The sequence below is a fragment of the Sapajus apella genome, unplaced genomic scaffold (assembly GCF_009761245.1).
Source record: "Sapajus apella isolate SASKATOON/1434 unplaced genomic scaffold, GSC_monkey_1.0 scaffold1, whole genome shotgun sequence".
In the NCBI taxonomy this organism is placed as follows: Eukaryota; Metazoa; Chordata; class Mammalia; order Primates; family Cebidae; genus Sapajus; species Sapajus apella.
Genome location: NW_022436941.1, coordinates 56,123,865 through 56,136,179, shown reverse-complemented (window position 1 = coordinate 56,136,179; position 12,315 = coordinate 56,123,865). Strand labels below are relative to the sequence as shown.

The window sequence follows — 12,315 nt, the reverse complement described above, 5'->3', positions numbered from 1 at the left end:
ACTAGAAAAGCCCTTTGAAAACAACAAAGTGGTATAGAAATACAATTTAATTAATACACAATATTCCATAGTGGTTCCTATGGGGTATTAGGGTAGTTGTTTTTATTTATTTATTTTTAATTTTACTTTAAGTTCTGGGATACAGGTGCAGAATGTGCACATTTGTTACAGAGGTATACATGTGCCATGGTGGTTTGCTGCACTTATAAATATCTGGGTTTTAAGCCCTGCATAGATTAGATATTTGTCCTAGCGCTATCCCTCTCCTTGTTCCCCACCCCCAACAGGCCCTGCTGTGTGACATTCCCCTCCCTGTGTCTACTCATTGTTTAACTCCCACTTATGAGTGAGAACATGCGGTGTTTGGTTTTCTGTTCCTGTGTTAGCTTGCTGAGAATGATGGCTTCCAGCTTCATCCATGTTAAAAAGCACTCCATGAAAAACAAGTTAGAAAATCATCAACTAAAAAAAGAGTTAAACAAATCTCTTGGCAACAGGACTCTCAAGAGGCTTTATGTTAATATGCATGTGAAAAATGAAGAACATTAAAGAGGATATAGAATTTACAAAATGTATTTCAGCATAGAACCTTTTGGTTTTTTTTTTTTTGGAATCACTGCTTACCTTATGGAAGCAGTGATTTTCAGGATATATTTTGAAAAATGATGATACGATTTATCATTTGGAGAGAAAGAAAAGGTAACTCGTTTTAAAGGATTGCATTTTTAGGATGAAAGAGTGCTATATACATTTCCCTAATTTGATCAGTTCAACATCAAAGAAGAAAAAGAAGGCCATTTTGAAAACTGGGTCTGCAGTCAGATGAACCCAAATCTGTTAGTGGAACTATCTGCAAAGGGTCATCAGGACAATGGAAATTTTGTGTTGGGATAGTAGTTTTGAATTCACAACAAGGACTAGCACTGAGGGTGGTGGACAGCCTAAGGTGGAGGTCAGCTATGGCAGCAAGCTAGACTCACATATACTGAGAAGCCAGAAGTCAAAGTGGCATCAGATGGCACCATAAGAGCCAGGGCAGTTCCTGAAACTTCAACAGAAATGAAAGTGGGCTGCCAGGAAACAACCAATTACCCTTCAGAGGGCATGCTAGAGCTGGAATGCAAAGCTATACGGTAGACGTATTAGTTTGTTTTCATGCTGCTGATAAAGACATACCTGGATTGGGTAATTTATAAAGAGAAAGAGGATTAATAGACTCACAGTTCCAAGTGGCTAAGGAGGCCTCACAATCACAGCGGAAGGCAAAAGGCACGTCTTACATGGCCACAGGGAAAATGAGAGAATGAGGGCCAAGAGAAAGAGGAAATCCCCTGATAAAACCATCAGATCTCATAAGACTTATTCACTACCACGAGAACAGTATGGGGGAAACTGCCCCCATGATTCAATGATTTCCCACTGGGTCCCTCCCACAAGAAAAGGGAATTATGGGAGCTAGAATTTAAGATGAGATTTGGGTAAGGACACAGTCAAACCATATCAGTAGATAAGCCAATCAACAAGCACCCAGCAAAGCTCAGGCGGAGAAGTCAGGGCAAGAGACAAGTCAGACACATATTAGAAACTGCTGGAAGTAGAGGGCAGGTCAAATGGCAGGAGCAGCATCCAGATTCTCTGACTGGCCCTGGGCAAGAACCTAAGCAATTAGTTAAGAAGTCAAAACTTTGGTTGATTTTAATACTAAGGTCACAATCTGTTCTAGTCCAAAAAAATGTATACCTATTTTTTTTAAAAATATAAACTAATTCCAGAAAGTTGTTACCCAGAAGCTGTAAGCAAATAAATGTGTCCTTAGCCACATCTTAAAGAATCTCAGAGAAGAATCGGACCAAAGATCAATTCAGAAAAGACTTTGGCTAGGTCCAGAAGGCGCACTATTCTAAAGAATTAAAATAGCAGCAAAAAACAAAGACATTAGACATTTGAAAGTCACTTCACTGGTGTTTTCCCTACACAAATGCTAATTTTATTAATTAAAAATAAATGAATGCAAAATTTTCTATAAATAAATTTATTTTATGTTTACATCAGCTAAGAAATCAATACTTCATAAATGAAGGATATTTACAATCATAAATGTAAACAAAAAGTGACTACGGCTTATTATAGCATCACTGGCTTTGAGGAAATATTATGAAAGTCTCTGGGATAAACCAAAGCAATGGAGCCAGGTGAGCTTAACTATGAGCAAGCTTGATGGACAGAGTAAGGTTCTCTAAAACATAAAGTGTGAATAACAAACATATCATTGGGTTGTGGGGAGAAAATATTAGAATTTCCATTCCTATTTTTTGTTTTATTTTAAACGAAAAATAGAGGAATTGCATTTTCCAAATGTTTCATACGTGTGTATGCGTGTGTATTCAATGCTCAGTAACACTGGAAGACATGTACAATTGTCATACTGTGGCGCCACAAATTTAGATAGCAAGCTGGATCCCCAGAATCTACAGAGTCTGCCTGGACCCACCCAGAGCACTTATTCAAGACAAGGTAAGCGACCAGATCTGTGTTGATCAAGACTGGGCATTGGAGAGGCTTCCTAATCCAACAGATATCCCCTGAAAAATGAGTCACTTCAATCATAAGTCTAGAAAATACTGTGGTAAAAATTACCTCACAGTCTTCCTGAAAAGTGCTGAATCCCCTTTAGACCCCTCACTGGCTATGCAATCTTTAACAAGCTTCTCTGACTCTTCATTATAAAACAGACATAACTTATCTCACTGAGAGGGCTGCTTTAAAGATAAAATGAGATTACTGATTACAATTGATTCTAATTTTATTTAAAAGCCTTTACAAATGCTCATAATATTTGAAACAGTATTCCCAAGTTCTAAATTTAACTCATTGGCAGATTTTCAGCTCATATTCTTAGAAGAGAGTGTTTACCATTCTTACAGCTGTGTTTTGTTACTACAAAGATAACTAATATGTCACAAATGAAAATTCATTTGCACACACAGGAATCAGAAGTCATCTAGTTTGCATTATCAAAAAACAGGAGCTGGCCTGCTGTGCACATGGAATTCTTTTAAGTTCTATCGTTGTTTTTCAATGGTTTCTATACCACTTACAAGCAGAAGCACCCAACATCCTAAATTTCTGTTTCTTGCTTTTGGAATTGTGAGTTCATGACAATTGGGGCATCGGTAATCACACATGCAGGCAGATATAATACTGAATATGCCTTTCAGTTCCTTGCACCTGGCATTGTGTTTTGTTCTAACAGGTGCCTCAAATACACTTCTTTTAATTCAAAAACTATACAATCATCTAAAATAACCTCCAAACCATAAAGCTTCCATGCATTTTTTATGTGCCTCTGGGGCTTGTATTTCCAAAATTGTACCTGTATCTGAAGCTGATCTATTTCTTTCTCATTGCCAGCAGAAACTACTACTTTGGGCCTTTTTCAATGATTTTCTGTATCTAAGTGCTTGTATGTTAGTATTTAATAATCCCTTACTATATCTTACTCCCTTGTCTTATGGAAGTGTTTGTTCTCTAAGCTGTTTTTAGAAAGATGTAAGACACTAAATCAAATAAATTACTTAAAATTAGAATGGATGGGGAAACATGGAGGCAATATTTTGGGTATTAAGTAGATATGTTATTCATTATACAAAAGTTAACTTTTTATAGGTTTATTTGAAGGTTAGATGGCTATATTTGGTTCAATAATTGTTATATGACTTTTTGTTAGCTTCATACTTGCGCTACATTATGAAGAAATCAGCTGGTGTTCTTGATAATTTTCTGATTTCTTTGGATTCATCTAGTCATCATTTAGATACCAGAATATTATGGGTGTGGAGGTTTTTAAAAGGAGAAAATAGGCTGGGGTTTGATCTTTTTTTGTAATATCTCCATTTTCCATGAAAAAGAAAGAACACTGATGTTTTAGACTATTGATATAATTTGTCAGCCCTGACATCTATATTATGCACTTGCCATCCTACATTGATATTGGCTGCACTTTTCTTTGAGCTCTAAGTATTTTCTGTACAATGTTTTTTTCAATTTTGTTTTTTTATTTTTTTTAAAGTTCTTTTTTCTAATTGGATAGTGGGGATTCCTTTTGACATCATACAATTATAAAAATCAAAAAGATTTCTTATTCACTGTGATTTAAAAAAAAATACAGAAAGATGACTTATAGTCCTAGCAAAGTGTGAGTTGCCTTCAATTCACTTAACACACTCCAAAATATATCAATACTATAGAAGAATGGAAGCTGTCTCACAATTGGACACAACTTTCATTACTTGATCTCTTTTAGATCTTCTTTTTAGGTGAACCCTTTATAAATATAAAATATTGGAACCATGAACTGAAAATCAAAATATTCCTTCATATTGGCAAATGTTTCCTAGTGGTCTGGTGGTCATTTAATTTTGAAAAACTTTTCTTTAGTTTTCTTGTAAATAAATTGTCCAGAGGGCAAAAGAAGTTAATGGCTTTAAGGAAGTTATAAATTTTATGTTTAGAATAATCCCTTTTAAAAATCTGACATGAACTAAATTAAATAAGACTTATTTAATTAGAAAGCTTAGATTCAATTGCTTTCTTACGCATATCCCCAAAATTAGTATTGAAATGAAAATCTGTAGGGTTAGATGCAATTTTGACAAAGGTCAACACTAAAATGTCCAGTCTAATAACTCTATTAATTCTACTAATTTGGTTGAAATACTACGCAGACGACCTTAAATTAGCAAATGTCTTATGAAATAGACCAAAAGGTCATTTCTTAGGTGGAATTGTGACATTTTCCTTCCTGTTAGTCATTTATATTATGTTATCCTTTGTGAAATCTGAAAATTGTTTTAGTAGATTTAATTATGGATAGTGAACTATCCATTTTCTGTAGTAACTACCAGTATGGCAAAGAATACATGTACAATCTATTCATTATAACAGAATTTGTAGTATTTTACTTTAAAATAAGTTTTTAGTTAATCCAGGTTAATTCTCAGAGTACAATTTGCTTATTTCCTGGAACAAAACCAAAATAAATCAGTAGATATCTTTACAGTTGATAGCATGATCATTAGCAATGTTCCTGCTCCTCACAGAATGTCTTTAAGCATCTTAACAATGTTTAATTTCAGTTTGTCTAATCTGAGCATATTTAAAAACAGAAGTTAATCTTTCTTTTGAAAGCCAGTCATAATAGATTTAAAAACACATAACTGCTTTAATAAAAATGTAGTTTCAGAAGAGAAGATTGGCAAATGATGAAGTACTCACTTTATTATTGCTAGGTAAAGAAGCTGAAATGTCTGATGCAACTTAGATAAAGACATTTCAAAGTTTCTGTGGGCCAGTGCCAATATATGTAATTTATCAACACTACCTACAGTTTGCAGTGATCTAACAAAGTATTATTTTACATTTCATTCTTTTATTGGAAATTTCCTTTTGGAGGAAGTGAAGAATACATATGCAAATCTTCATTCTTGATTAAAATTGGTGGTATCAAATTCTGTTCTCCTGATGGTACACAGTCCACCAGAAAGGAACAGAAGGGATCTATCCAATACTGGGTACCTACTGCATGCTTCCACTGTTCTGTTACTTGTTTTATTTAATCCACCTTAAAATCCAACACAATTTCTGGCTGCTTTGTTTAGAAACTAACTACAGAAGCTAATAGTCTTACACTAAAAATATCTCTGAGTTAAATGTCACTTTATTGTTATAACAAAGATTAATATCTAGCCTAACCATGAGTTAGAAATGTCCAACTAGGAGTAAAGAATAATTGGCTCAAGATCTTCCAATTCAGATATTGGTAAGATTTTTTTGAAAGTTAAAAACTAAAATGTAACCTTTGGGAGGTTTTTGGAAAACATATTTGTAGAGTTTTTTGCTCAAAGTATTATTTGAATTTTAAAGTTTTACAAAACATCATACACAGAGGCCTGAGAAATGTCTTTGGTTTAGGGCTGCCTGAGGCCCTCACACATTTTTGCCATGTTCAGATAGGAATAGCTAACGATTTTATGATTAGCAGTAAGTCAAAGAAGCTAACCAATTAGGTAGGATCACCTCTTTAAAAAAACCACACAGGAACATTTGCTTGAGAAGTTCCAGACATTTTGATCTTATAGAAGTGACTAGACAAAACATTGGAGTAATAAAAAGAATAGAATGTTAAAATGATATTTGAATACATATGAATTCCCAAAAGGATACATAAGAATTCTTTAAGCTGTGTCACAATTAGGCATAAGGGTATTTTGGGGGGCTGAATTTACAATTGTATTGCTAGGTGTCTGATTAGGTTTTAGAAAAACCTATTAAACTGAAGTAAAACTCTATTAGGGGGTCACATTTTTAGTTGGTACATAAAAGACATTTCTTAAAAAATTAGCAAGAAATTGATAATGAAGGAAGGGATTTTAAATGGCAGACATGGCTTTTTTTCTGAGGAGCTACTGCTCAGAATTGATGCATATTAGTTAAAAATATACGTTAATTCAGGGACATCTGATTTTATAAATAAATTCAGGATAAAAATTAACCTCTACATTGCCTCTATATAAACAACCTAAGAATAATATCACCCCATGGGTTATCTATGAAAATGTTAATCTTATTTTCAACAAAAATACTAACAAGCATAACAATATACAATTGAACAGATTATAGTCTCTTGAGGGGAAAACACTAAAAAATAGTCACAATTCTGGGCCTTTTTCTGGCATTATGTCAGAGAATAAATAAATAAAAGAAAAGATGTCAATTTGCTTTGAAGACTCTGAATATGTTTTGACACAACAAAAATTAGACACATTAGAAGAATGAGAACTTGAATTGACAGAAAGCCTATTATCAAAAAAAATCAATCAATTTTAGCATGCAAGTGATTTTAAGAAGATAGTTGAAAAATCGTCTTGAACAAAGTGATAGATGGGGGCTCATAATGAAGGTTACACCATGACTCATGTAAAAATATCTGTTTGATTTTTATCTTCCCAAGGAAATTTGCCATTTGCAATTTCTTTGTAGATGTTTCTAGAATCTACCACCCTCCTGAATTACTTATGGGGTGTAAAATAGTTTGCCTTATTCCACACAGCATTATGACTCACAAATAACATTAGCTATATGCAGCCAATCTGATACATGACTGGAATATTTAAATATTTAGAATACACAGCATTGAAAAATTTTAAATTCATCATTGTCAAGCCTAACAGATGAAAAGTAGATTTTCCATGATTTCTTCAAAGTAAGAACCTGAAAACTTCATGATGGCAATGTAATATAAAAATTTAGTTTCTTTAAAAAAAGGCCAGCTCTTCAACAAGAATTTTTAGATTTATCTTGCAAATATTAAAAAATTGAGAATACGTACCAGATAGCCTCTTAAATTGGGGATCAAACTTATATGCTCTATTGGGTCAAACTGATAACTTGAATTCTTTTTGGAATGAATGATTCATTTATTCACTCAACAAATCTTTACGGAGTGCCCACCATGCGTCAGGTTAGTTAGATGCTGAACAACAAGTTGAAAAAGTCAGGACAGGCATGGTCTCAGCCTCTTGAAACAAACAGCCTAACATAAAAACACAACTTCCAATACAGTGGGAAAATGCTATGTGACAAAATTACAGAGGATGTAGTAGTATACAGGAGAGAGATTTTAAGTCAGACGTGGGCAGAATGGATTTGGCAGCAAAACCTTCCCGGAGAAAGGTACAGCTGAACTGAAACTGAAGGATTTAAATACAACAGAAGGCAGCTAATGCTGGGGGTAGAGTCTCTTTCCATTCATTTCATGTAGCAAGAGGACGTTTATAAAGGATGAGAAGACGGTACTTGGTTTAAGTACAAGCAAATTTAGAAGAGTACGGTAAGAAACAAACTGGGGCCAAATCACGCAAAAACTCTTAGGCTATATTAAGGAACTTGCACTTTATTCTGAAACAGGGAATCATGAAGAGTTTTAAACAACTGAGTAAGAGAATCATATTTGCCTTTGAGGATAAAACACACAGGAGTTACAACTTAAGAAATGAATTTTTAGAGAGTGAAACCAGAAATGAAAAAGCTGGTTAAGAGGCTTCTGTGAAAGCCATATGAAAGAGGGTGGCGGGCACAGATGATGGAAGTAGCAGTGGAGATGGTAAGAAGGGACATGGTCTTAAGATATTTGAGTCATTTTGTCATAGCTGAAATTACCAATACTTGCTAAATCAGTTAATGTGAGCGCATGGAGTTGGTAAAACAGGTGTTAAGAGGAAGATAATGGGGAAGAAAAGGGTGACCTGGAAAGGACATTGGGAAACATCTGCTACAAGGATGGAGGATAATGGAATATAATGTAAGCTAAGTCAGATAAAAGGAATATTTTAAGGAAGAGGTAATGCCTTAAGAGCTTAAACAGTGTGTTGCTCACTGATGTATCATCACAACTTATCATGTTATGTGATGCTTTCTGGGTTTCTCAGGTTCATCACAAATAAACATCACAAATAAATTTAATTTAAGAAGCACTCCTACTTATAAGGTTGGGTGCTGGGATGATATATCAGAAAACATACTCCTTACCTTCAAAGAGTTCATAGAACAGTAATAGGAGAAAGATTTACACGATTACCCATAATGTGTGCTAGCCAATGAGAACTGAATAAAGCTCTGCATCAATAAAGAATGTTAAGGGAAAGTAGGAAAAAAGTGAATATTTCTACCTGTGCACAGGTAGAAATAAGAGAAAGAAAGGTCAACTGAAGAAAAAACTGAAAAGAGAGGCCGGATGTGGTAGCTCATGACTGTGATCCCAACACTTTGGAAGGCTGAGGCAGGAGGACTGGTGGAGGCTGGGAGTACAACATCACCCTGAGCAACACAGTGAGACACCTGTCTCCACAAAAGAAAAACAAATTAGCTGGGTATGGTGATGTGCAGCTTAGTCCTAGCTATTTGGTAGGCTGAGGCAGGAGGACCACTGGAGCCCAGGAGTTTAGGGCAGCAGTGAGCTACGATTGCACTACTGCTCTCCAGCCTGGGCAACAGAGTGAGCCCTGTCTCAAAAAGAAGAGAGAAGCAGAGAGGAGAGACTATTGCAAATTTCAGGTAACTTGATAAGAAGAGTTACAGATTTGGCAAATCCTGTTTGATAGGGGTGCAATTAGCTGTTTTAAATTGTTTTCATAGTTTCTGGAAATGCAATGAACTACTAGAGTTTGTAAACTCATGAATACAGCATAAAAATCAACAAGAAAGAACTTGTATCTTTCACTATAAAGTGATCTCATTACGGAATTAAGTTGTCTTACTTTTCTTTGCTACAGAAGCCACTAACAAACCTGTGCATATTTAAACGTGCTCCACAAATAACTGAATTTCATGAAGATTGTTTTAAAAAGCACTGACTGTAACCTCACGTCATTTGCAAATGATAAATAAATTCTGTAGTATCTATGGTTTCCTTCTATAAGCAAGATCCGTTTTGAAAATGTAATCAAACATCTTCATTGCTTAGCAACCACAGGTAAGGAGCTAACATGTCATGAGTCATGATTCTATGTGTACAGTATGCAGGTCAGTGGCATGATTTCAATACCCTTTGGATTCCTGCTGTCATGCTTTCAAAGCCAATATTAACACAAAACGTTAGAATGGATGAGAGTTAAGATGCAAATGCTCTCCTAATCAATCAATTGACATACACATAGTGTGATCTGGTACAATCTCCTGCATCAAGCTGACAGTGGCATCTGTAAATCAACACCAGCGTAAAAATAGCCCACAGACATGCCTTCATAAGAAATTTATGTTTCACCAATTTAGTTAAGCCGAAGATGAAGGCACATTTAAATTAGCATTAAGGTAATGGCTCTGACATTCACTTAATCAACAGTAAACCTTCGAAGAAAGATAAGTGGTGGATAATGAAACAGTTCTGGAAAATTTTACCTGTAACCATTGTGACTGGTCATTGTGGCCAGAAGTCCAGGCATTCACTTTGCCTTGCTTGTCCAGCCGAGCTTTCCTTGGTTCCCAAGTGAACATGTCCATGTTGAGCGTTCTGAAGATGCTGGAGGCAGTGATCTGATAGTCTTGTATATGTCCTGATTTCATACCCAGAGGCTCAGAACAACCTGAGAGAAAATGAGGCAGACTCCATGAGAAAAACACTTTATCACCCTGGAACTTTTCTGTGTTCATTTTGGATAGGAAAGAGAAGACTAAACACAATGCTATTCATTCCTCCAAAGAGAAAGCATCTAAATTCAAAAAAAAGCTATAATCAGAAATAAATCTGAAACAAAATCGAAAAACAAGATAGTCAATTCAAGCTATTTTGTCAGAATATATTTTGGAAAAATTGAAAACAAGACAGACAATTTAAACTACTTTTCTGTGACAGATGATTCTGCACAATGAAAACAATCTTGAAATGCTCTATCCTGCCTCATTACGAGAGGGTTCCCGACTGCTCCCTAGTTTTCAAGTTTCATTGTGTCTTTAAAAATGGGATATTTTATCACAAAGTATATTTGTTTTTCTTTATCTGTTTTCATATTACTGCAAATGAAAATTCCCTCAGTACAAAGTCATTTTCACAAACTGCTCCACTGTTATATTTTAAACTGAATAGCATTTTGTTTTTCAAGAAATATGTTAATCTTTATCACAGATCCTTATAACACCAAAATGGCTTCTTCTGTAAGACAGGAATCTAATATTTACTGAGTGTATACCATGGGCTGGGCATTGTTGAAGTGTAATTTAAACTAATAGATAACAGAAAATAATAAGACGATTCTACCAAAATTGGACTACTCCTGGACAAAACTTTGATAAATTATTTTATTTCAATCATATTCAATAACCTATATAGTTTAGGTGTTTTTGTTAGATTCTCAAATCTACCACATATAGTTTTTAGTTTAATATGGTAAAAATTTTGACTTGCCTGTTCTTGAAAAATTATATGCATGAACATATGTTTGTGTGTGTATATATATACACACAATTTCCCAATCTTGAATTGCAACTGTGACAAATGCTCTTCACAAATTTTGTAATAAAGAGCATGATTCTATCACAAAACAAGCCAGGGGCTGAGTCTGTTAAATTTTGGTCAAGTAACTCACAAGGTGGGTTTGATTATCAAGGCAGCGAAGACGAAAAGAGGACACTTCTGCAACCCAGTACTTTCTCCTCACACTCTACGGTCCCATTTTCCAGCTGTGTGGTCTTACCCTGTTATTTAATTACTTTCTGCCTCAATTTACTCATCTTTAAGATGGTGATAAGAACAGAAACTACCTCAAAGAAGTGTTCTAAGAAATTAGTTAATAAACATAAAGTACTTAGAAACACTGCTGGCACACAGCATTCAGTCAATGTTAGCTATTTGTATGATTTCTGTAAAACTCTCTCGACAGATGGCAATGGTAAGTTCCGGAATATCAGCATATCAACAAGTACTACATAATATTTAATAATTGGGTACAGTTTCTAAAACTAGACCCTTTTGACAGTCTAAACTACAAAAGAGGTGCTTTAGAACTCTTCATTGATCAGTAACTCTTAGCTAAAACTAATTGCTTTCTGTCCTGGTCAATCTAGATTACTTCCTCCTTCTTGAAGCTCCTCATATTTCCCTTCACCTCCACCATCTAGGAAATGTATATCCTATGAAAACATGGAAAACATGGCATGGAGGTCTGTGTGTCTTAACACGAGTGCATTTTGGTGTAGGAGATACGTATCTGAAGCCTCCTGATTAAGAGAGCTGTAATGCCTACATGTATATTCTGGGTGAAAAAAAAGTCATAACAATTCTCTAAGATTACAGAAAGTTGGACCATCCTTAATGGCATGCTGTTTATCTTCAGGAAGTTAGTTCCATGGTAACATGCATTATCTGCATTGAAAACTGACTTGTTCTTTTATCCCCATCTTTGCCTCTGCCTGCATCCCACTCCCCATCTTTGAAAACTCTGCTTAGTTTGCAGGAGATACAGGGAAGAGGAAAGGTAGTTGTTTCCCTTATTTTGTGATGTAATATAGTATAGAAGTAATTAATGGAAAAGGAATGCCTTAACTTTGACCATTTCTGTTTAGCCCTAAAATTCACTTCCTAGCCATTCTGTTGTCTAGTATTTAGCTCAGAAGTGCCAAATATTTATTTGTTCATAATGAATATTCCTCCTCTAATTATGGTCATAATCTGTTTCATTCCAAACATTTTAAGTCATACCTCTTTCAGATAGTTTAGGAGATGATCTTTAGAAGTGTCTGGGAAGAGATTAACTGCTGATCTTC

General features: G+C 35.0%; 1 protein-coding gene across 2 annotated transcripts in view; it reads right to left on the bottom strand.

The window, feature by feature from the left end:
• The window catches only part of EDIL3 (EGF like repeats and discoidin domains 3), a 439,880-nt gene that overhangs the window by 108,218 nt on the left and 319,347 nt on the right, over positions 1-12,315 (bottom strand). For both annotated transcript variants that reach the window (XM_032276660.1, XM_032276661.1), the window contains one exon: positions 9,955-10,139. In XM_032276660.1, coding sequence (XP_032132551.1) covers positions 9,955-10,139 — 185 coding nt within the window. The remainder of the gene's footprint in view (positions 1-9,954; positions 10,140-12,315) is intronic.